This window comes from Ursus maritimus, unplaced genomic scaffold (assembly GCF_017311325.1).
Source record: "Ursus maritimus isolate PB19 unplaced genomic scaffold, ASM1731132v1 scaffold_2, whole genome shotgun sequence".
Classification (NCBI taxonomy): Eukaryota; Metazoa; Chordata; class Mammalia; order Carnivora; family Ursidae; genus Ursus; species Ursus maritimus.
This window is the reverse complement of record NW_024424452.1, coordinates 77,412,807-77,438,929: the sequence shown is the minus strand read 5'-3', so window position 1 is coordinate 77,438,929 and position 26,123 is coordinate 77,412,807. Positions and strand designations below refer to the sequence as shown.

At 38.4% G+C, this 26,123-nt stretch overlaps 1 protein-coding gene across 1 annotated transcript in view; it reads left to right on the top strand.

The window, feature by feature from the left end:
- SLC9C2 (solute carrier family 9 member C2 (putative)) overlaps positions 1-26,123 on the top strand; it is a 93,521-nt gene that overhangs the window by 57,902 nt on the left and 9,496 nt on the right. Inside the window, exons 13-21 of the mRNA XM_008697594.2 lie at positions 1,343-1,440; positions 2,386-2,505; positions 3,656-3,854; positions 4,556-4,744; positions 7,549-7,698; positions 13,247-13,298; positions 15,097-15,245; positions 17,373-17,498; positions 22,656-22,754. Coding sequence (XP_008695816.2) covers positions 1,343-1,440; positions 2,386-2,505; positions 3,656-3,854; positions 4,556-4,744; positions 7,549-7,698; positions 13,247-13,298; positions 15,097-15,245; positions 17,373-17,498; positions 22,656-22,754 — 1,182 coding nt within the window. The remainder of the gene's footprint in view (positions 1-1,342; positions 1,441-2,385; positions 2,506-3,655; positions 3,855-4,555; positions 4,745-7,548; positions 7,699-13,246; positions 13,299-15,096; positions 15,246-17,372; positions 17,499-22,655; positions 22,755-26,123) is intronic.

Sequence of the window (26,123 nt, the reverse complement as noted above, 5' to 3'; positions counted from 1 at the left end):
CAAAAAATTAAAGCTAGAACTATCATATATTCTAGCAACCCCACTTCTTGGTCTACATCAGAAGGAAATGATAATAGGATCTCAAAGAGATCTCTGTACTCCCATGTTTCAGCATTATTCACAATAGCCAAGAAATGGAAACAAGCTAAGTGTCCACTGATGGATGAGTAAAGAAAATGTTATCTATCTATCAATCATCTATCAAATGGAATATTATTCAACCACAGAGCAGCCATTTGTGATTTGAGGGCATTATGCTCAGTAAAATAAGTCAGACAGAGAAAGACAAATATTGTATGATTTCACTTATGTGTGGGATCTAAAGAAAAAGCCAAACTCATAGGAACAGAGTGAAATGGTGGTTTCCGGGGTTAGGAGGGAGGGGAAATGGAGGAGATGTTAATCAAAGTGTACAAACTTTCAGTTATAAGATGAATTCGTTCTGGGGCTCTAATATACAGCATGGTGACTGTAACAATTCTGTATTATACACTTGAAAGGTGCTAAGAGACTGTATCTTAAATTACACACAAAAAAGTTGTAATTATGTGAGGTAATGGGTGTGTTAACTAATCTTATGGTAACCATTTTGCAATGTATATGAGTGCATCAAATCATCACACTGTACACCTTAAACTTACACAATGTTATATGCCAATTATATCACAATAAACCTGGCAAAAAGGGGAAAAAAGGAACACAATTTACTTTTCTCTCTTGGTAGTTCTTTAAGAGGTTGAGATGATTAGTTAACCTTGAATTAATACTTTGCACTATCCTGCTGCAGAAAGATGATTCTATGATGCTATTTATATTACTGAAGAAAACTCTTTGACTTGTAGAGATTTTGAGTTTCTGAAGCTAGGAAACTTGGTATCTTTTATTGCATCCAGGATGGTACTTTGCAAAAAATGAATATTCAGTAAATATTTAAATTGAATGAAACTTTTTTGCTGCTACAGGATTTTTCTGGTAAAAGTATATTTTCCTATAATGAATTCAATAATAATAGTGAGGACTATGTAAAGGTAAGACAGAATATATTATGTTTATTATATTATATTATATTATATTATATTATATTATATTATATTATATTATATTATATTATATTATATTATATTATATTATATTATATTATATTATATTATATTATATTATATTATATTATATTATATTATATTATATTATATTATATTATATTATATTATATTATATTATATTATATTATATTATATTATATTATATTATATTATATTATATTATATTATATTATATTATATTATATTATATTATATTATATTTGGTCCTTTATAATGTTTATTTAAAATTGTATGTTTAGAGTAGCTTTGAAAAGCAGTGTAATGATGGAATCCTCAGTGTAGAGGCAGCCCGGATATTAATTGGTGCAACCAAAAGCTATTGCCCCATCCAAGGAAAGTAAGTATAATACTTCTTAATTTGTTATTTCTAAAATCAAATGGGTATATGGGGGAAAAAATCAAACTGAGAGTTAAATGTCCAGATTGATGAATCTTTTTATCTCACCTATCTTCATCTATCTGTCCATCCATCCATCGTCCATCTACTTCTTATTTTACTTGTTTACATCTTTTCCCCTGAAAGTTCATAATTTTGGTGTCATTAGGAGATTCTGGAGGAAGATCTGACTACAGTGGAATTAGATAAGAGACTAGGGGAGTCATGAAAGAGAACCTATGTAATTTCATATAATATTTATCTTTTCTTTGTATCATATTTGCTAAGTTGCTGGATAGGGTAGGTAGGGAAACCTGGAGCCTGCCATTAGTCAGGTGGACAAAGCCTTGAAGGAACTGGCCCAACCGATGGACCTGGGAGATGCAATTAAATTTGATGGGAAAAGTTCACGTATCTTGGAGCTATGTCTATATCTGGTCATAGTCCTGGCAAGCATTCTTTAATGGATGATCCAAGACAAAGCTCGTGGGGGCAACAATGATAGGAAATCCTTCCAGGTGATAGTTAACATTTCAGCAGTCTGGTGATCTATCTGGGAGATCTAACATCAGTTCCTAAAGTTTGGGAAGAGTAGGGCTTTCAGGGCCTTGGAGAGGCTGGAGCTAGGCAAGGCCTGACAAAGGGGAGCTTGATTCTGAACTCCAAAGAATTGGTCTGGAGAAGCTTTAATTATGCTCTATCTCAAGTCAAGAATGGTTCCAAGAACAGAAGCAGCAGGGGTTTCCTGTACCTGACCATGGGTGGGTGGGTGGATGGGTACAGAGCATTTTTAATAGGACACAGCATTTTTAATAAACCCTTTTAATAAACTTTCCCTTCTTATATAACCCAAAAGTATAGCACTCGATTTTTACTTTAACATATATGTATATTTTTCTCTGTCAGATTCATGAGTATTTATGATGTTTCAACTTATGTAAGAGCTAGAAGTTGGCTTATGAAGTTTAAAAACATGTTAGCTTTCTTGGAATATCATAAAGATAAGGCATCTCTTATTCTGTATGGGTAAGTTTTGTAAACCTTTAATAGCAATATACCTAGAAATATGACTTTTTCCACATTATCAGCATTGATTACACTGATTTTCCTTATTAAAAAAATTAACTAATATTATGGTCAACTCTTATTGATTGAGTGGTGAAGGAGCAGAGCACTTGCTTCTCTTTCTCCCTTCTGTTTTAGCAACTTTGTTGATACCTCTATTAGAGAGTGGGTAGGAAGAAGTAGTCATATTTGGACTCTTTTAAGTGGTAATTGCCATGTGTTAGGGTCATATTTCAAATGGGACTGCTTTCATATTCTTCTGGGTATAACATTGAGCAGGAGAGAGAAATATCAAACTCATGGCCTATATTTTCCTCTCAATTTCATCTGTGCCATGGGGCGGTTCTGTTGATGTCCGTAACTAGGAAAAACACAACATGGCCTTACTCATAACTGTAACCAATTTTCCAAAGTATCATAAGATACATACTTACATAACTTGTGTAAACTCTTCACTTTATTATAAGTTGTGAACTTATATACTTTTTAGAAGACAAGTTTTTTCTATTAACGAAAGATATAAAAATGAGAAATACCAGAAAAATTCATGCTACTAAATTTTAAGTGGGTGTTGACATACCTTTCATAACAAATCGTGATAATTTTTTAACTTTTTTCCCTGTATTAAGTTTAAAGAGAAATATAAGGAATTAAAACCCTAGGGTCTTAACATATATCTAGATAACCACTTTTTGCTAGGCTCTACTTAGGATGGATTGGAAAATTTAAAAAAAAAAAGTCATGGTAATTACTGAATAGAATATTTTTTCCTGTTCTTACTTTTAAGTGATGCTGATGTTTTTTTCTATAATTATTTGTTTCTTGCTTTTGATGAATGAATCTTTGCCTTGTTTCCTATATACTTTTAGCCTTGATTTTAAAAAACACTCCCCATCCTGATATAGATTAATAAAAGCTACATTTTTGTCTTTCTCTATGATGATTATTGTGTACAGAAAGTATGCTTTAGGTTTCTGCCTATTTATTTTATATTTTTATACTCTTCTTCAAATTAATGTTGATGATTCATTAAAGCAAATGTTGAACTTTAGATCTCAATTGTTATATTTTTTAAATGATGTAACATTTTATTGATCCCTTTTTTTCCCAGGAATAATAAATTTCTGCTTTTTGTATATCACATTGCATTTTCGGAAGAATTTGAATATGCAGGACATGTTATAACAGTAATGTACATTTATCCTATGATAATGCATCTATGGCCAATCGTAAGAGAGTTAAATGTGTCAGCACTTATATCAGTAAACAACTATTTTGTATTTTTATTCATATTTCGATCAGCACTAAAGGTACTGTTTAAAATAAAATGTATCCAATGAAGAGAACAATTCAGATATCTTTGAATCTATTTTTGTCCTATTGATATCATTTGATACTAGAAGCCATTTGCTGTAATAGTTGATAGGATCCTGGAATTTTAGTAATCTTTTTTGAATTTTCTGAGTTTAATAATGAAATCAGTATAATACTCATGGTCGTGGATATCAGGTAAGATAAGTATCTTAAAAGTGAAGAGAATCCCAATGACATGCAAGAGAAATGGAAATACAAATAGAAAATACAAATGGTTGTTTCCCTCAAATATTCTCTGTAAAGCAAATAAGTGAATAAACCCAGTTTGCTAGGTTCTTGTCATAAGATGAGAACTACTCGTTAGGATAAATGCTTCAAAGGTGACTTGTCAGCATTACTGTTTTCATACTTTATTATTAATAGTGTTGCAATGACTCTGTTTACTGCTATTTTTAACTGCTTGTTTTTGGCATTTCAACTTCATTATTGATTATATATATTTTGAATCAGATTATGCTTTTGATGGAGATTAAAAATATTTTTTTTGGAATTCCAAATGAATAACTTAAAACTCAACTTTTGGAGTACAACTCATTTGTAGTTGAGGATTGAACTGTTAATTTTGAGGGCCATTCCCCTCCCCCCTCATTGTACAGGTGCTATGAAATAACATATGTTCTGTTTGTTTTCTAAATAGATAGTAATTTTGAAAAGGAAATATTTTCATCAATATTGGAATACTTTGGACTTTCTTATCGTGCTTCTCGGAATCATTGATATATTTTGTATATACTTTGTCAAATTGAGACCAGACAACTTTGTTCTTATTCAGATTACAGTAATACTAGGATATTTCAGAATAATTAGGTTTATTCCTTTCATCAAGGTAAAACATCACACTTCTAAATATTGGTGATTTTTTTTCTATACTGTTTGTTAAATGTGTTAAGAAACCTCACTATTTTGAAGGAAACAAGAGAAAAAGCTGTTTTTTCTGGAGTACTGTCTCTACAGGTGTCTGCCTGGTCACCCTCTCACCTTCTCACAAAGGATGCCTTCCCTCACCACCCCGTGTGAAATAGCAACCTGTTCCCCCACACATACCAGCTTCCCATCCCATCTTCCTGACCCGCCTCTACCTGCTTAAGGTTTAATTTTTCCTCAGCACTTATTACCTTTGTACTGTATGTTGCATGTACTCTCCATGAGGTAGGGATCTTTGTATTGGTCACTGATGTAACTTACGCCTCTAGAATGGTGCCTCGCATATAGTTAAGTTCTTTTTTTTTTTTAAAGATTTTATTTATTTATTCGACAGAGATAGAAACAGCCAGCAAGAGAGGGAACACAGCAGGGGAGTGGGAGAGGAAGAAGCAGGCTCATAGCGGAGGAGCCTGATGTGGGGCTCGATCCCATAACGCCAGGATCACGCCCTGAGCCGAAGGCAGACGCTTAACCGCTGTGCCACCCAGGCGCCCCTGAGTTCTTAATCAAATATTTGTTGAGTGAAAGAATGAAAATGTTGGTGCTATTTGAAGCATGATGACCCAGAAACAAGTTCTCCAGGTTTTAGTAAAATTTGCTCATAAAGGCCTAACTATGCAGAAGCATGAAACTATTTTCTCTCCAGGCTACTTTTATGTAGCATACTGCCTATGGAACTTAATTTTGCTGTGGCTTTCCGTCTCTGTAACAGCTGCTATTCCTTCTTTCCATGCCTCTGGTTTTGATTCTGAAGGTGGATTTTCAGATTTCCAGTCTCAGCTCTTAAACCTCCTTTCTTTCCAATGAAGTTGTCTTATGTAAGTTTTTAACTTGGGAGCTTTAGATGATTTCATTTGCCACTCCATATTTTTGGGGTTGTTTAATTCTTATTATGTCAAACAAGTTTATTGGTATGTGTTGAAGTTATGAAGAATTAATATTAAAAAAAAAAACAACAGCTGAAAACCTTGGTGACAAAAGGTGACAAAAGGGTTTTATTAGATTCCTCCAACTATTCCCAGTCTCCGTGAAATCTAGTAGTCATCTTAAAGGCAGAAGTGTTTGAAAGCTCAGACTTGTACTTGTAGACTTTATTGGCTGCTCCTTCCTTGATTCTATATAAATGGTACCAAGCTTTGGTGTTCAAAAGCGTTACTATACAGAATTGTATTCACAAACCCTGCTTTGAGGGGTAATCTTTATTATTTGTGATTTTTGCTTTATGAGCTTAGAGCCAGGTGTCTACATAAGTATAACCCCACCATATCACAAAGTATGCTAGAAATCAGGATGTGTAGGACGAGGCTAAGTCTTAAAATGGAAGGCAGAAGCTTCCTTAGGTAACCAGTTTTTATACAGAGACCGGATGAAGATGAAGGTAAAATAATTATTGTAGACGTAATACTTTGTGAAATGTCTCTCTGAGGGAAGTAAAAATTTAAAGACATGTTATTGTGGAAGTCAACTTTATTCAGAGTGTGAACCAGTTACTACTTCTGTCCAGCACACTTTGGCAAATCTCCAAGTATACTTAAGAAATTAATATAATCAGGGTTAACTTTTTCTGTTGAGCACTTACTATGTTCCAGGAACTGTGCAGAGCACTTTACATACATTATCTGATTAAATTATTGCAATAGCCCTGTGAAGTAGATTTTACCACTATATAAAGTCAGATGCTCTAATAGCCAGTCTCAGTACAGTGTGGCTTTCAAGAGAAACCTGTATTGGAGAGCTTGGAAGAATATTGGAGATTTTTACTTTAGATCCTCTTAGGAAGAGCTCAGGGGGTGTCAGTGCATCATGGAATAACACTTTGTAAAAATCCTCTTTACTATCTGTCCCTCTGGCCAAAGTGACCCAACTATAAGAGCAGCTAAAAATCTCTTCTTTCTCTGCTCTTGTAATTCCTTTGCTATGATGTTATTTTGCTCTTGGCACCTTCCTCCTCCGTGACCTGGTTCCTCACCATCTGCCCAGCATTCTAACCTGATTTAGTCTCTGTGATTGACTATACCAGTTGTGAGGGGCTGATCCTTTGGACTTCGGGTACTTAAGTATTATTACCCTCATTTTACAGATGAGGAGATGGAGTCCTCAAGGTCACAAGTAACTTGCTCAATGTCATAGAGCTGATGAATAGGAGAGCTGGCAGTTGAACCTCAGAGGGTTTATACTTAAAATCCCATTCTCTTCAGTCACTACACTCTCTTGCTTCAGCTTATGATTTGAGAAATTTAGAGCTAAGAAGTATCTTTAATATCCTATGTTCCTATCTTGCAAGTCAAGAAACTGAGGGGCAGAGGGATGATTGATTTGGTTGGTGACGATCATGCAGGTTAGGGGACCACCCCTCTCATCTCCTGAAATCTGGGAGTGTGGAGAATGGGGGATAAAGGCAGTGGTGGGAACTTCCCCTTAAAGCTACAGAGCCAGTTAGTCATTGATCTTTCATTTCTTTAAAGAGTGGCTCTCAAGCTTGAGTGTGCATAGAATCACCCAGAGGACTTGTTAAGACACTGATTTCTGAGCCCCATCTCCAGAATTTCTGGTTCAGCAGGTCTGGACGGGGGCCTGAGGACTTGCATTTCTAACAAGTCTCTGGGTAATGCCACTGCTCCCCAAGATGTCACTCTGAGAATGCCTGCCTTTGAGGGTGCTTTTCCTCATCAAATTTTCAGACTTTTTTTCTCTTCATTGTTCCAGATAATAATCCCACTACTGATAAATATTGTGGATGTGCAGATCAAAAAACGCCTCCGCTTGATGTACAGTATTACGAAAGGGTATGTCAAAAGTCAAGAGGATACCAAATTTTTAATAAAACAAATTTCCAGCAGAGAATCAATATACCAGGTGAGAGACAAGATGGGGAAAACAATCACTTGTGTGTAGTTGTATCTTTTAAGACTGCTTCTACGTGTATTTGACCCAACAGATGAATTGCAGCAAGCGAAGGGGATTCGATTATTTATTATGTTATAAGAGGTGCTGCAGAGGACGGTCTTTGCTCTTTAAATGTCAGGTATCTTATCAAATTCATTTATGATCTTCACAGAAGAAAATCTACCCTTTGTTTTTGTGTTCTGGTTGCAGACTAGAGATTTGTCTGTCTTTGTAACACTCTCTAAAGGTTAGGGCAAGTTGGAAAAGGCTTCATGCAGGAATCAGAGCTCACACGAGTCTTCAAAGAAAAGGTAGGTCTGAAGTGGAGAGGAAGAAAGAGGGAAAGAGAACAAAGATTTGACAGTGAAAACTCAAAATGCTGGTGCTGAAGAATGGCTGAGTAGTAGTAGTAGTTATTTATTTATTTACTCATTTAAGATCCCCCTTATTTCCAGGCAGCATGAGGTAAGTACCAAGTGGGAGATAAGGATGGAGTGAATCACTTCCTGACTCAGTTCCCTCGTGCCAGGCTGTCCACCCAGGACCCTCTGCAAGCTACTAGAGTAATGTTTCGAGTTTCGTATGTGACTTTCTGCTTAAGAATATTCAGTGGTGGGGCACCTGGGCAGCTCAGTTGGTTAAGCTGAGTCTGACTCTTGATCTCAGCTCAGGTCTTGATCTCAGGGTTATGAGTTCAAGCCTGTGTTGGGCTCCACATTGGATGTGGACCCTATTTAAAAAAAGAAAGAATGTTCAGTAGTTCAGTAGCTGTATATATATATATATATATATAGAGAGAGAGAGAGAGAGAGAGAGAGGAGACAACACAGAAAAGATGGTAAAAGAATAACCATGAAGAATTTTACAACTTGAAAGTAATAAAATGCAAGAAGTGAAACTATCCCTGCCTGCCCTTCACACTACTGCTTCCCAGAGACAGTGCCAGAGTAACCATTCTTTTTTTTTTTTAAGATTTTATTTATTTATTTGTCAGAGAGAGAGAGAGAGAGAGAAGAGTGAGTGCAGCAGGCAGAGGCAGAAGCAGACTACCCACTGAGCAAGGAGCCCGATGTGGGACTCAATCCCAGGACCCTGGGATCGTGATCTGAGCTGAAGGCAGGCATCCCCATAGTAAATGTTCTTGTGTTAATTCCTCTACTGTTTGCCATAATAATTTTAATAATGTGCACATGTATTTTATTCTTGATTTATTATCTCTAAACGGCCTTTATTTATTCTCTGCCATGAAGTATAAAGAGATTAGAATATTGCTTTAGCCTTTTCTTTTTCCCTCCATCTTAAATTTTTGGAGCTATTATTTTTACAGAGAAAAGTTTTATAACATTTACATTTTATTCTGTAAGTATAGTTATGTCTTCATTCTTTTTTTTTTTTAAAGATTTTATTTATTTATTTGACAAAGAGAGAAAGACAGCCAGCGAGAGAGGGAGGAAAGACAGCCAGCAGGGGGAGTGGGAGAGGAAGAAGCAGGCTCCCAGCAGCTCCCAGCAGCTCCCAGCAGAGCAGGGAGCCTGATGTGGGGCTCGATCCCAGGACCCTGGGATCACGCCCTGGGCCAAAGGCAGACGCTTAACGACTGAGCCACCCAGGCGCCCCTATGTCTTCATTCTTTTCAATAAATGACTCCATACATAAAAAACCAAAAAACAACCTTTACTTTGTTATGATTATATAAATATTAATTGCTGTAGAAACTATCATTTGATTCAACTCATAACAAAGGAAATATGATCAATATAATTAAACATCTACTACTTGAAAGAGACTCTTCTAAACGAAACAGTCAAATGGATTAATTGAAAAATATTTTTTAAACTATCTTCCTCTCTTCCTTTAGCTTGTGCTCCTCAGCCACCCTTTCCGGAGTCCATGTGAGCCTCCTTTTTGCTTTCCTTTTTACCATGCTAGCCTATGTGCATAAGTAATGTTTTCATAGGTGATGTATGGGCTTACACATGCAAAAATCTTTGTATTTTGCTCTCATAATTGATCTTTTCACTGTCCAAAACTATTTTCTTAAAGATACTGCCATCTGTCTTCAGCCTTGATGATACAAGTCTGATTTTACTTGTGCTTTTGTAGGTGAATTTTTTCTCTCTCTGTTTAGAGGCTTATAGGATTTTCCTTCTTAGAGTTCTGAATTTTTACCAGAATATGCTTAGGTGTGATTTAAAAAAAATTTGGGGGCGTCTGGGTGGCTCAGTTGGTTAAGGGTCCAACTCTTGGTTTTGGCTCAGGCCATGATCTCAGGATTGTGAAGTTGAGCCCCATCTCCCGCTCAGCACTCATGGGGGAGTCTGCTCGAGGATTCTCTTATTCTGCCCCTCCCCCCACTCAAGTGCACACAGGTCTAAAATAAATAAATAAATCTTTAAAAAATTATCAGGGTGTCTGGCTCAGTTGGTAGAGCATGGGACTCTTGTTTCTTGGGGTCTTGGGTGGGAGACATAACTTAAAAAACAAAAAAATTAAAAAAAAATTATCCCACGTAGCACTTGTTGGAGCTTTCATAATCAGAAGATTGCCCTCTTTCTTTCATCACCTCTTTGATTATTCCCTCCCCTTGGTTTCTGCTTTCTCCTTTCAGCACCCTTTTAAACAAATTCTTGAATTTCTGGATTTAGCCCTTGTTTCAAGTTTTCTCCTAACTTCCAAGTCTTTCCTCTTTGCAGTGAGAACCCCCCAGCCTGATTTTCCATGTTTTGAATCCAGTCTGTAGGTGTGTTCATTCTGTTACTCAGCCCATCTATTATATTTTCTCTCTGTTTTGATTGAACACTTTCTGATCTCCAGGTACTGTGATTGCTTCTTTTCATTGAAACTGGTTCCCCACCTCTTTTTTAAACAAATGTGATATTCCCTTGAATTTCCTTAGTTAAAATTTCTTTTGTTTCCTATGTTAGTTCTGCTTCCTTGAGGTTCATTCTTCTACTTGTCACATTTGGTTCTTGTCTTTCATCCTGTTTTTCCTGCCCCATGTTTGGTGACTTTTGGCTATATTTTCAGATGTGCAGATGAGGGGTCCAAAGTGAACACAGTATCAATAGCTGAAGGGTGTTTTCTCAGCCCAAGTGAGACTCATGATTTTTAATCTGACAATGAATTTAAATCCTGGTTAGTAAAGCCCCAGATCTAACAATTGTGTCTGTATACATAAAATCAGGAATGGGTTGGGGGTTATGTGTTCTGCTTGCTGTGCCTAATTTTCATGACGACTGTTAGTTACCTCAGGCCCTCAGCCAAGAAAGAGAGGCTCTTTCCTTATTTAAATCCAGGAGAGGGAAAGAGGCTGTGAAGATACCTACCTTAATGTCTTAATTTTAATTTCTAAAAAACGTAAAAAGATATTTTTAAATATCTTTATTAAAGTTTTATTAAAGTTAAATATCTTTAAGATTTTCTTTTATAATCAGGGGCCACTATAGGAAGAGTGTAGCTGAATTTTAGCAAGGCATCTAACATCTTTCATGACATCTTTATAGATAGGCTAGAGAACTGTTCTCTGGATTTATCAAGGAAGAATTGGTTATTGGATCGAATGTGCAACAGAATTCTATCTTGCTGATTTACTTTGACTATTAGAGGAGACAAAAGACGTACGGAAAGTCTAGATGGATCTGCAACAGAAAGAAGATAGAGCTATTCATAGGAGAAAAGATTTCAGGAACTGGAAGAGGAGGGAAGAGAGCAGCAGTCAGTGGCGGGAGATAATGTGTTTTGAGGAGTTTGGAAGAAGGCATCGACATGTGGGGGCGCTTTCCTCAAAGTGTAAGAGATGAAATGAATTCCCCTTTGGCATTTATAAAGGAGACTTCGGAAAAGATTTGAATGTTTTTCTGAGATGTGTTTAGATATCAAACTTGTGTTTATTCTGAAAGTGACGTGGTTCAACAGCTGACCAGTGGCAGCTCACTTAGAGGAGTCACGTGTATGCCCAGGCTTTAGTGATTCCGTTCCATCTGTGGCTAGGAGCTGGTTCCTCTGCTCTCTCGTGCAGGTCATCCTATAGCATTTTTACAGAGTTGCTACCGGTGCAGTTTGGTTTGAGGGGGCCTTTGCAGCTGCCTATATACCTGTGCAAGCAGGGAGGGACTATGGCGTGTGGGTGCCGTGGGCAGGCCATTAATTTGGCACCTCCCCAATTTTGATTCGGTGTTGTCAGGTGAGAAGAAACGATTTAATAAAAATTGTATATCTAATTCTTATATTCAAAATGAGGGATTTATTACATGTGATTTTTCTAGACCAAAACAACAACAAAAATTTAACTTTAGCTACTTAAACTTTAAATAACAAGCCAGTAGGGGTGCCTGGGTGATTCAGTTGATTAAGCATCAGACTCTTGATTTTGGTTCAGGTCATGATCTCAAAGTCCTGGGATGGAGCCCTGAGTTGGGCTCTGTGCTCAGTAGGGAGTCGGCTGGAGATTCTCTCCCTCTCCCCCTCCCCATCCCCCCCCCACCCTGCTCATGAATGCACACTCTCTCTCTCTAAAATGGATAGGTAAATCTTTTTTTAAAAAGATTTTTCTTTATTTATTGGAGATAGAGCAAGAGGGAGAGAGCACGAGAGGGGGCACAGAGGGGGAGAGAGAGAAAGAGAGGGCATGAGCACAGGGAGGGGCAGAGGGAGAGGGAGAAGCACTGAGCAGGGAGCCCAACCTGGGGCTCTACTCCAGGGCCCCAAGATCATAACCCAAGCTGAAAGCAGATAATTAACTGACTGAGCCACCCAGGAGCCCCTAAAATGGATAGATAAATATTAAAAAAAAAAAAACCACACACACAAAAAACAAGCCAGTAAAATAACACTGTGTTTATTACTCTTCCTTGTAAATAACACTCTGCTGTGTGTTATTCGGGCACAGGATTTCAGTCATCTGTACCTGACGATCCCAGGGAACTGTTGGTTGTTTGCTGCCAGGGCTTTTGGTGTGGCCCAGTGCAAGCTCCAGAAAGATTTAAAGCTGGAGAATAAGCTCCACAAAGAGCAGTGCCTGGGACATGGCGGGCATTTGACCAATACCCATTGTGTGATTGAACGCAGCCTAAACCACGGTTAGCCCTGGAGAAGAGCTATTTCTTACTTATGTCAGGAGTTATCCCCAGGAAACATGAACTAATCAATACCATTGTTTCTAATTATTCTCCTTGTTTTTATGCTCCTGATAGACTGGCTGCCCAAACAGCAGCTCACTTGGCTCTCTCTTGACAGAGCTCTGTCTGTGAGAATTCTCCTTGGTGCACAACGGAATGCACACTAATCTTTTCTGAGAAAGGCTGGGTCCAGTAGTTATGCAAGCTACTGACTGCACACTATTCATTGTAATATGAGTAGGAGCACGGGGAAAGCAGCAGAATCGACACAGAGAGAAGAATCGAGTTAAACATCTCCCCCACATCATAAACTAAGTGGGATTTCTTCTTTTTCTCAGATTTTAAAGCCAGACATGCAGTTGGTGTAATAACAAATTAATGCCTTTCTTAACTTTTTACAGAAATTATATGAAATTTTGGAAACCAACAAGCGAGATGCTGTCAAAGAACTAGGTAGGTAGTTGGGAGTATCTGATTTCCTGAAATCACACCTTATTATCCCATAATTTAACCGAGGGAAGACAAGTTCCTACTTTCCTTCAATTACTCATTTATTCATTCAACAAGCATTTATTGAATGCATGCAATAGGCCAGGTATGCCGAAAATGCAGAGCCCGGTGGAGAGTATAAGAATATCAATGGATAATTGCATCAAGTTAGAGAAGGCTTGTACTTGCTACAGGAACATAGAGGAAAGATTTAGGAGGGTAGAAAGTGTATTAAAGTGGCAAGATCAGATTCCTTAAAGTTGTAAGAAAAAGACACATGATGATTACATTTGACAAAGGGTGTTTTTGTTTTGTTTTACTTTGCTTGCAAGGATACTCAGGAATGTGGGGCTACAAGGGATGTCATTTCTTGAGCATTTATGATCACTCTGCTTGAGTTGAAGCACACAGCAGGAGTCCTAGGATTTTATTCAAAGCTTCTTGGGTCTGTCTTCCTTGTAAGGGGCTGCAGGCCAGGCTCTCGTGTATGCAAAAGTATCTGGGAGAGAGCCTGGCATAAAGGGAATTTATTATAAAAGAAATCAAGTAAAACCACTTTGTATTCATAACCACATTATAAGATGCCTTATGGATTTATAAGGATCATACTTTCCAAATCAATTGAATGAATGAATGAAATTGTGAATTTGGAGACAATATGCCAGAAATTTTGGCTCTGTCTCAGGTTGCTTTTACATATAGGAAGATTTTTATTTCTGTGCTTTTAAAGATTAGGGGCCTAGAAGCTGCTGTCTCATATTATGCTCTTAGATTAGTACGGAATATTATAGAGTGCTCTTGATTCAGTCCTGTAGAAGGGAGTGTCTGTTCCCAAATGTTTACTACAACTGATTGTCAAATGTTAATTATGTCAGGAACTGTGTTAACAGATTTGTATGCATTATCTCATTTAATCCTTATGATGACTCTATGAGGCAAATACTATTATCATCTTCATCTCATAGATAATGAAGCTGAGGTTTAGAAAGGTTAACTTGCCTGAAATTATGTGGGTGGTAAGAGGTGAGCTAGATCTCCAGCCCAGGTGTACTTGACATTGAAACCTAAGTTCCTTTTATAAAAAAAAATTTTAAATTTTAAGTAGGTTCCACATCCAACGTGGGGCTCGAACACACAACCCCGAGATCAAGAGACAAGTGCTCCACTGACCTACGTTCCTGATCACACTGTCCTTCATTTTACCAGCCAGTTAAAAAAACAAAGTTTGAGTGCCGTCCAGATATCAGGCATTTTGCTCCATGTTAGGAGTACAAAGATGAAAGAGATGCAGTTTTGGTCTTGACTCACAGTCCAGTTCGTGACGTTTCTTGTTCATTAAAGAGGACAAGATATGTGATTTGATCTCAGAAAGCTCCACCGGCTGAAGTCCAGGGGCTCTTTCATTAAGTCATTTATTCGTTCACCCAACAAAAGTTGTACGATATTTAGGGTGAGACAAATAAGTAAAAATCAAAATACCACAATATAATAAGTTCCATAATGGAGATATGTAGGACATACCATAGGAATAAGGCAGAGAAAGTCATTTTCTCCTAGTTGGTAGGGGAAGCCAGTTTTCAATGTTCTCATCCATAAAATGGAGTTGAAAATAACTCTTGTCCTCCCAGCCTCCCAAGTTCTGTATGAAACAGGAATGACAGGTATTTTGTAAACACTTTGGAAATTATAAACCACTGCACAAATATTAGTTATTATTGAGCTTATCGCACTGTTTGCTTACTGATAGTTTTATTTGCTTCAGGACTCATAGAGCATGAGGGTCGTGATGTTGTCATTGCTTTGAAGACTAGGCAGGCAATCCGGAGTGTGATTGCTAAAGCTCTGAAAAACCTCACCTTCCTTTGGTCAAGAGGCATTATTGATAAACATGAGGGCATCGAGATGAATAAGGTAATAAAGCAAGTTTCCATGTGGCTGATTCCATGGGACAAACAGCCAAGCCTGCATTGTTACTTGAGCAGAGTGTCATGAGTGAGGGAGATTACACCAGGTGTTAACTCTGCCATTTGCCTAGAGCCTTCGTTAATGCCAGTGGCAGCTAGCGCCAATGCTACCTGGTACCTACCCTGTCAAAACTGTTTGGTTGCAAGTAAAAGAAACCAACCTGAGTTCGACTTAGCCAAGAAATGGGCTTGGGGGATTTATTATAAAGACACATGGTGTCTTACAGAACCCACAGTAGCCAGACCATGTGGCCAGGCCTAAGGAAGGGACTTGACTACAGACCTAGAAAGTTTCCCAGATTCTCCATTTCCTATCAGGGTTGCCCTCTGCGCCATCTTCTTTTGGCTCCCTCTACAAACTCAACTACATTTTTCTGCTTCTCTATCTACTGGTAGAATGTGCACTGCCCAGTCCTAGCAGCTGTGGCAAGGGAGGTGGGAATCACATAATGTTAACATGGTAGGGAGAGATCAGCTTGTGCGTGTATGCATGCATTTGTGTGTGTTGGTGGGGATCAAGGGAGGGGGCAGTACTGAGAGGAGAGGAGCAGGGAAGACACCATCATGGTTAGTTGATAAACAGACTTTTGAAAAATGATATATGTGTTTGCAAAAAAAAAATAGGAACATAAGACAGAGGAAAACATGGTTAATATTTAATGCTATCACTCTATCTCATCTACCATCTAGACTGTGTATTTATGCAAATATGATTGTTCTTTCTATCCTTTGCAAGAATCTGTTTCCTAGCATAAGGCAGAAACATGGAAGTTCTGGTCCCACGTTCTGTCTGTGTTGCCCACTGATTAGCTGCTTTGGGGTGTCACATGTTTTTCCTTATCACTGGCAGCTCCCAGACAAGTGTCACATGCACTGTGCTTCTGGTCATTCCCAGGACATAGTCCCCTCTCCATGGTCCCCAAAGGGAAGTGGGTGTGGGACAGGACAGCTTTCCTCTTTAAGGCTCTATCTCTTTAGACTAATTAATCATGGCAAAGGACTAAATGGGTAATATGATTTCTCCTTAGTGTCTGACAGACAGAAGAAAAGGGCTACTTTACAGTATTCTTTAAGTTATGCCTCTACACACACTGTTTTTTCTATTCTATTTTTTCACTTACCACTTTGAAGGCTATATAAGATTGAATTGAATGCTTGATACCCATTAATTAAAATAAATAAATAACAGCCCTTAGGAAGAGAGATATTTTTTTTTTCCTATAGGTTTGTTTAGAAAGGTAATGGGTAAATCAATCATTCAATATTTACTTACTGAATGCATACTGATTGCCTAATTGTCAGCCAAAGAGATATAATTATCCTCCAAGTCATAGGGAGATAGTCATAGGAGTTAGCTAGCTAATTCAATTTAACTGAGTAAATATATGTTGAATACCCACTATGTGCCATGGGCTCTTGAGGAGATTGGAATACTTAATACAACAATGCCCCCAAAGTCTATGGGCTCTTCCTTGTTCTTTCGTTTAGTCCTTTATTCATCCAATCAACAGAAGTTACATAATAGGAGGGTAAGGCAGATAAGTAAAAATAATAATACTATAATGTAATCAGTTCCATAGGGAGAGCTATAGGGGATGTCATGGGAATAAGGCAGACAAGTGATTATCTCTTACCTGGTGGGGGAAGTCAGAGAAGGTTTCTGAGAGCCCACAAAGCTGGAACCATATCCTTCAAAATAAGAAGAATTTAGAAAGCATAGATATGCTTCTCATACATATGAAAAAGATTTGAGAAAATGTGGCGTTAAATTGTACCGTGATAACTGTGAAGTTTAGATGATTTGAAATTAAGACACAGTGACTTACAGTGTTAACTGAATTATTAAGATAATAAATTCAAATTGAGTTAACATATCAGTTCATAAATTCAATGAGTTAAGGGAAGAATAGGACCAATAAAGGTTAGAGGATAATTCAAGTAAGGTGAGAGAAACTGTGAATCAAAAGAAAAATAAATTTACATAACAGTTTTGGTTAGATTTCCTTAATTTTTACCTACTGTCCCTTTTCCATCACAGGATCTGATCACCATTATTTTAATTGTTTGTTTTCAGGTATTCCTTGCAAAAATAAAAGCACTAAATAACTTTCCAATGGCAATCCCACCGCCTACTCCTGACAAATATCTTCATAACATTGTTTGGCTGGAAAATAAAGATGTTCTCATTGAGTTCTTCAAGGTAAAGAGTCTGTCTTCTATTCTGGCTCAGGTTTGATGATAATTATTTTCCACTCCATAATACAAGACTAACAAAAAGCATATTCCAAGCAAGAATCCTGTGATGGCCAATAAAGGGTAAGCCAAAATGGAGGCCCAGCAAGATCCAGAAGAGTAGATTTCATTTTGAGCCTACAGGGCAAAGATGATTTTTCACAATGGCTCATCTGCTTAGGATAAGCTATCTGTGCGACCTGATTATTACCAATCTCATCTTATTTTATGTTGTAGAGTTCTGGACTTCTAGATACACCCTCCGGAAAATACTTTTTTTAGAGCAAAGGTCTCAAGTTTAAATTACTATACAGTCCAGGCAGATGATATAAAAGTAAAACAAGCTCTGTATAGTATTATAGGGAGCAGTGAGAACTGTGGTATATTCCAGAGTTCATGGTCTGTCTAAAGTCAGCTGAGTGCTATTATTGGAATTTGGACTCTTTCAAGAAATATTTATTGAATATCCTCTTTGTGTAGGAGACTGTTTCAGGTTTGGGGATAATGCCTGTGAACAAAGTAAATGAAGTCCCTGCTTTGGATTTTATATTATATGGCTAGAGTTGGACAATAAACACACCAACACACAAACATATAGTCTATTAGATGATTGTCAATGCTATGGAGAGAAAGGGAGAAAAGGGAATAGAGTTCGGGAGCTAGTTTATATGGGGCCATTAGGGAAGACTGCTCTAATAAGGTGACATTTGAAGAGAGATCTGCAAGCAGTTGCATACCAGGGAGATGATCTGGGAGAAGAGCATTCCAGGCAAGTGCAAAGCGCTGGTGTGGAGTGTGCTCGGTTTGTTTAAGGAACATCCCCAAAGCCCCTTGGCAGAAGCAATGATGGCAGGGGCCGAAGTTGGAGTAGTCGTAGAGCCTGAGTTTGTACAACTCTGTAGGCCAGGACTTTGGCTTTTTTTTACTCTGAATTAAATGGGAACTTACGAAAGTTTTTGAACGAAGAAGTGATATGATCTAACTTACATTTAAAAATTACCACCTTGCTGCTATGTTCAGAATAGGCTGTAAGGGGACAAGGGCAAGCCAGGGAGATGATGACTGTAATGGAGGCAAGAGGGGATGGTGACTTTGATTAGAGCAAGTGGTAAGTGGCCTTGATGTATTTCGAAGGTAGAGCTGATAGGTGTGATGCAAGGAGTGTTAGAGAGAGAGGATGAGTTCTGGAATTTTAGTCTGAAAATAGAATGGAGTTTCTGTTGACTTAGATGGAGAAGAGAAGATTTATATGGAGGGCACAAGCATTCAATTCTGAATGACTTAAATTTGAGAAAGCCATTAAACAGCCAAATGAAGATGCTGAGTAGGCAGTAGGATATGTGACTGGAATTCAAATGGGAGGCCAAATGGGAGATAGAGATTTTGGAGTTGTCCGCATAGAGACTTGATGACATAATTTAAGGAATCATTATGGACATCCAAGGATTGAGTCCTGGGCTATCCAACATTTAGAGGGGAGAAGAGGAGGAATTAGTGAAAAGAATAGAAAAAGAGATCAGATTTGTGGTTACCAGAGGCAGAGGGGGAAGGGGGATTGAAGGAAGATGGTCAAAAGGTACAAACTTCCAAGTTATAAGATAAATGAGTGCTAGGAATGTGCTATACGACATGATGATGAGATATTTGACACTGCTGCATGGTATATTTGAAAGTTGCGAAGAGATTAAATCCTAAAAGTTCTGATCACAAGAAAAAGAATTTTTTTGGTAACTGGATGAGGTAATGGATGTTAACTAAACTTTTGGTAATTGTTTCATAATATATGTATGTTGCGTCATTATGCTGTATACCTTAAACTTGAGCAGTGCTGTGTGTCAATTACATCTCAGTAAAACTGGGGAAAAAAGAAGAATTGAGGAGCAATCCATCAGGTGGGAGGAAAACTAGAAGAGAGTGGTGTTCCAGAAGCTGAGTGCAGAAAAGATTTCATAAAGGAGAACATAAGCAACTATGTCAAATGAGGCTGAGATCAAATAAGATGAAGATTGAAAATTGACCATTAGATTTAATAATGTAGCAGTCAGATTTTTTTTTTAAAGAAAAGCCATAGATCTGAATTTTTATGTGAAATTTCCAAATTTTAAAAATTTGGCATGAACTCAAAATTTTGAAAATACCATGCAGGCCAAACAAAGTACATCCTTGGATTAGATGTGACTCATAGATACCAGTTTGTGGCATTGGTTTTAAGTGGCTCTTGTATGAATTATAAGGTTTATAACTTTCTCATCAACCTGTTAAAACCTCTGTTAGATTTGTAGAATCAGGAAAACTCTGTGACAAAGAATGGTGTTTGCTTTACCACAAATCCGGTTGTACCATACTTTGTGATCTAGGTACATAGATATATAAGGCATCTGTCCATAATGAGAACATTTTCCTTCTTTTCTAGAAAGACAGCAAGCATAATGAGGTTCTACTGAGCTTTCAATAGTTGATTTCTTTTTTGCTATATTAATGTTTTCTTCATGCCAGAAACTTTTGAATTTTTTCTTTTGAAATTGATATCAAGCTTACTTGAATTAAGACTCCTTTGGTTGTGGGGTGCCTGGGTGGTTCAGTCGGTTAGGTGTCTGCCTTCAGCTCAGGTCATGATCCCCAGGTCCTGGGATTGAGCCCCACATCGGGCTCCCTGCTTAGTGATGCATCTTCTTCTCCCTCTGCCCCTCCCCCACTCATGCTCCCTCTCTCTCAAAAGCTTTTGTTAATTTCAAGCAAAGAAGTCTTTTTTTTGTCAAGATTTTATTTATTCATTTGACAGAGATAGAGACAGCCAGCAAGAGAGGGAACACAAGCAGGGGGAGTGGGAGAGGAAGAAGCAGGCTCCCAGCAGAGGAGCCCGATGTGAGGCTCGATCCCAGAACACCAGGATCACGCCCTCAACCGAAGGCAGACACTTAACAACTGAGCCACCCAGGAGCCCCAACTTGAACTAGTTTAAGCAAAGGGGAAGTTGACTGAAAAGACAATGGGGTGTATAGACGCTGCTAAGAAACAGTTAGCTACTAGCCATGTAAGGTGGGATTCAGGCCAGCTCAGGAATATCATTGATGGGCATCTGTGGACCTTTCTTTTAGCACTTGGATATCATGGCTCAATTCTCAATTCTCAGGCTCTTTGTCTCTCAGTTCAAATTCTTGAGAGAGAAACCTACCTGGCTTAGCTTGGATGTGATGTTCTGCTTTGGCAAGTACAAGTGTGGCTGCAAGAAGGAGAAGGAAACCTGATGGGATGGCCAGGGGCCATAGGGGTTAGTTAGGGAAATAGATCTCAAAAAAATGGGAGTGGAAGGTGGGCTTGGACTGGGAAGAAGGTATCTCAAAAGTGTTTCTTATAATTTGTTTTCTGCTTAGTTTTGTCAAAATCCAATTTAAGATAAAATTAGAATTTGGTTCTTTATAGGTAGTAATTTTCACAAGTGTAATTAACCATTTGGCAGTGAATGGGAAGGAATGGGAAACCAATGAGAAGATAACTCTATAAATTAGTGATTTACAGACACCTGAGGTGAACCTGTCACTGGGGTACAAACTTCTTCCCGTCCCTAACTTGCCATACCTCTGCAAGGCTGTTGACGTTCTTTACCCTCTCCCATCAGTCTAAGTGCACCCTTTCCTTAATGTGTTGGTTCTTGATAGCCATTTCAATCAGATTTTACCAGGATAAAAACTGTGATGAATTGGAAACACACAGGCATTCTTCTCATTAGGGACAATCCAGGGATTATGTGATTAACTAAAATCCACATAGGAAACAAAACAAACACCCCTTATTGTAGACTATAATTTCAATCTTGGTTTCCATCACAGCTACAATAGTTAATTTAAACTACTCCTCCCTTCTTTCATCCTCCAACTGGTGTGGTTAATTAAAAACGTAATGGTCTATAATGATAATCCAGAAGTCAATGGTAGAAAACCAAGGTCTGAATAATACATAAGCTGGATAATTGGCTTTAGGTGACTCTAAAAAACATTGTGAAGTCATCCCTGCTGGTTTCAACACTGTCAAATAATTCAGAAGTACATGAAGTGAAAAGTGAAAACATGTCACTCAGCCCACACTTAGAAATGACCACTATGAATGATTTAGAAATATGTTTCCTACATATCTTTGTAAAATGCAAATCTGTCCCCCTGATTTTCCTGTTACAAACCCGTCAGTGGCTCCTCCTTGGTTTTGGGAAAAAGCCCAAACTCTTTAATGTGCCTATGAGACCCTTCAAGGTCTGGCTCTGGCTCTGGCTCTCCTCTCCAGTCCTTACTTCACTGGGGCTGCATGATAACTTTCATGAGCCCTGGCACATTTGCCGTAGTGGGCCTCTTCCCCCATCAAAAAGTACAAAAAATTATACTTTATGACTGTGTTAGTATAAAGAGGAATATTTAGTATTAAATGTTTTAGTATTAAAACATTTTCCTCTACCAGAAGTTGTTTTATTCCCTTCTGATTTTAGAAGAAACCAGAATGTTGTTGTGAGTCCCTAAAGTATTGGGAATCCTACACACTATGCCTATTGAAGCCTAATTGATAACCCAGTCCTGGTCCCCACCCCTCTGTGTCTAAGACCTACTGCATCTTCTGTGGTTACCCCAAGTGCAGATGTTCTATTTGCCTCTGGGTCTTTGCATATACTGAACCCTCTGCCCTGAATGATGTTCAACTCATTGTATCCTGGCTACCTGTTAACCCTCCTTCAGGCCTCAGCTTAGCTATTCCTTCCTCTTTAAAGTCTTCCCTGGACATCCAAGACAGGGTCCTGTGGACTTCCTGGATTTTTCCTGAGCATCCTGTCTCTGTCTCCTTTGTCAGAAGTATCACAGTTTATTATAAACATCTATTCAACTCATCATTTATCGGATGTTTCCACCAGTCACTGTGCCTGGTGCTAATCATAAAGTCTACAGTTTGCTTGCTTGTCCCTTTCTTTTAAAAAAAATGATGAGGTACGTCAGCATGTTATAATTAATTAACAAACCAAAGAATATAATTTGTGGGTTTTTTTTTTCCTACTTGAAAGCCATTTTAGCTTTAAAAATCTTATTTCTATTTAGAAGAGTAGACTGAAAACTTTGTGTTGACTCCCTTTTTATTTTTCTCACAGGAGAGAGCCAAACTTGCCTATTTTGACTATGGAGATGTCATTTGTAGAGAAGGTGAAATGCCACAAGGAATCTACTTAATTATTTCAGGAATGGCAATTGTAAGAGACTATTTACTTTTTACTGAAAATGTATTTTGAAATATATGATTTTAACATAAGGAGAAATTTAGGAACCAGGAAAGTTTTAAATTCTTTTTTAAAGATTTATTTATTTATTTTGAGAGAGAGAGAGAGAGAGAGCATGAGCGTGACTGGGCAGGGGGAGTGCAAAGGGAGAGAAACTCAAATAGACTCCATGCTGACCATGGAGCCCGGACTGGGGCTCGATCCCAGGACCCTGAGATCATGACCTGAGCTGAAATCAAGAGTTGGATGCTTAACTAACTGAGCCACCCAGATGCCTTGAAAGTTTTAAATTTTTAACATAATTTCTAAATGAAACAATTTCTGCTCAGAGTGAACACTACAGCTGAATATCTGAAAGGTGCTTCCGATTTAACAAAACGCTTTTGTAGTCATTACTTATTCCTCTCAGCAATCCCAGGAGGAAGTGGTCTTTTCCATGAAGTTCAGATAAGGAACCCAATACTTGGAATGGTTGAGTTAGCTAAAGGAAATGAGAGTCAAGAATAAGGGGATGGACTGCAATGTCAGATCCCTACAGAGGTCAAATAGAATGAGGATTGAAAATACAGCTTCACCTAACCAATAGGAGACTTTTGGTGACCAGAGAGAGAAAGATGTTAGTAGAGTATGGAGAACAAGAATCCTTTGGGGGCGCCTGGGTGGCTCAGTCGTTGGGCGTCTGCCTTCGGCTCAGGGTGTGATCCCGGTGTTCTGGGATCAAGACCCACGTCAGGCTCTTCTGCTGGGAGCCTGCTTCTTCCTCTCCCGCTTCCCCTGCTTGTGTTCCCTCTCTCACTGGCTGTCCCTATCTCTGTCAAATAAATAAATAAAATCTATAAAAAAAAAAAAAAATCCTTTGGAGTCTGAATGCTAGTAGAATACATGGGTGAGCCCCAGCTTATGGCCCAAATAATTCCTAGGTCCTAAATGATGCTCAGAAGTGACAACCCTCAGGGGCGCCTGGGTGGCACAGCGGTTAAGCGTCTGCCTTCGGCTTAGGGCGTGATCCCGGCGTTATGGGATCGAGCCCCACATCAGGCTCCTCCGCTATGAGCCTGCTTCTTCCTCTCCCACTCCCCGTGCTTGTGTTCCCTCTCTCACTGGCTGTCTCTATTTCTGTCGAATAAATAAATAAAATCTTTAAAAAAAAAAAAAAAAAAAAAGAAGTGACAACCCTCATTATAGTGCACATAATATATTTGGCTTTCTATTTTTAGAAGGGGTATTTCAGACCTTAAAAATATCCAACTGATCATGGAAATGAACTATTTTGATAAGCATATGATAATACTAACACACGTGTAGCACTTATTAAATGTCTGGTGCTGTTCATTCGTTCACTTATTCACTCAACAAATGTTTACTTCATTACTACACTGCAGCAGGCACTGCTCATTCTAGGCACGGAATTGACAAAACAGACAAAAATCCCTGCCTTCTTAGAGCTTACTTTCTAATAGAGGCATGGAAGGAGATGGGACAATGCGCAAAATAAATAAGTTAAATATACAGTATGTTAGAAATGATTGACAGATGAAGAAGTTAGTTGTAATTTTTTAAAGGGTGGTCAAAATGGCAATATATTATGACATTCAATCCTTATAACAGCCTTACTTTTCACATGGGAAAACTGGTGCACAGAGAAATGAATTCACTTGTCTCCCAAGGGCACACAGTAAAAGGTCAAGAAGGGCTTTGAACCCATGGAGTTGGCCTCACTATCCATGTCCTTAGCCATTATTCTATGCTGCTTCCAATAGAATCCTTGTGCTATGCTCCCATTAGAATCATAACAAAAATACACTGCTACCCGCATTTATTAGATATGTCAACTCTAACATTTAAGAGCTGCAACATATATTTTCCTTTGGGGAATTTTCCTGCAATTACTGGCCTAGTTAAGTCTTCTTAAAGAATAAGTCCAACAGTATTTGGGCTGAAGATGTTATGTTAGTGTTCAATTGCTGCCATAGCAACTCAGCATACATTTAGTGGCTTAGATTGATTATCTCAGAGTTCTTAGTTCAGCAGTCCTGGTTTCTCTGCTTGAGTCTCACAAGGCCAATATCAAAGGGTCAGCAGGGCAATGTTCCCTTCTGGAAGCTCCAAGGGCAGAATCCATATCCAGATTCTTTGAGGTTGTTGGTAGAATCTAGTTCCTTACGGCTATAGGACAGACTCCTTGCTTCTTTGCATCCTCTCAGCTGGGACCCACCTCCAGCTCCCAGAGCTCCTCCTCTATCCTTGCAGGCAGATACTCATCTCAGAGCCCAAGTACAGGCAATTCCTCTCTTGATGCCACATCTCTCTGATCAATTCTACTTCCTTTTCTACTTTTGAGGGCCCTTGTGATTGATTACATTGGCCCACCAGGATAATCCAGAATCATCTCTTTAAAGTCTGCTGATTAGTGACCTTCATTCCATCTGCAAAGCCCTTTCCCAGCATTACCTAGATTAATGTTTGATTGAATAACGAAGAGACAGGAATCTTGGAAGGACTTCTTTAAATTCTGCCTGTAGATGTTACCTTCTTTTCTTGGTTTGTAAAGAGCAGAGATATTCTTCGTTGCTCAAAGAGTCTTTGAATTGCATTCAAAATTAAATTAGACAAATGTCAAGGCCTTTGAAGCATGAATGCCTCTAAATATCTGAATGGTAATCACTGGGGGCAGTTTCACAGCAACTTCAGTGACCCTTTGTTCCCTGTTTCTTGTTTCCTGAACAATAGCCTTCCTCTTTGATGTTCACAAATACACTTTCTGAAAAATTCTGTAATCCTTCTGGTTGATTCCTGCAGCTTCCTCCTGAAATCTGATAGCTTTCTTATTTCCCCCATCCATGCCTATCCATTCTTTTCCTGAAGTGACTCAATCTTCCTGTATTCACCCTAAAAACTTTTTCTGTTGATGGCCCATGGAAATTATTATTTTTTTAAAGTAATCTCTAGTCAACATGGGGCTCAAACTCAAGACCCTGAGATCAAGAGTCACACACTCCATGGATTGAGCCAGCCAGGTGCCCCCCATGGAAATTTTTCTTAAGCATTTTAAAGGACGATAAGGTTGGCGGAAATCATGGCTTGGTTTGGCGGCATATTAATTCATGGCATCTGATTTCTGCACCCATGCAATCAAAGGTCTTTTTCCACCCAAGACAATAGCCCATTATGATAAGGCTTTCTAATAGACTCGGAGTGGGTGGGCGCATTAGTTGCAGACTGCAATCAGAATTTTTGGTGGGATTTCGTGGGTAGAAAGTTGTAAATGGGGTAATCTGTAAAGATAAAGATTAGAAACAATCCTTCCCTTGGAGAATTGAAATGTGAAAGAAACTGTGATTT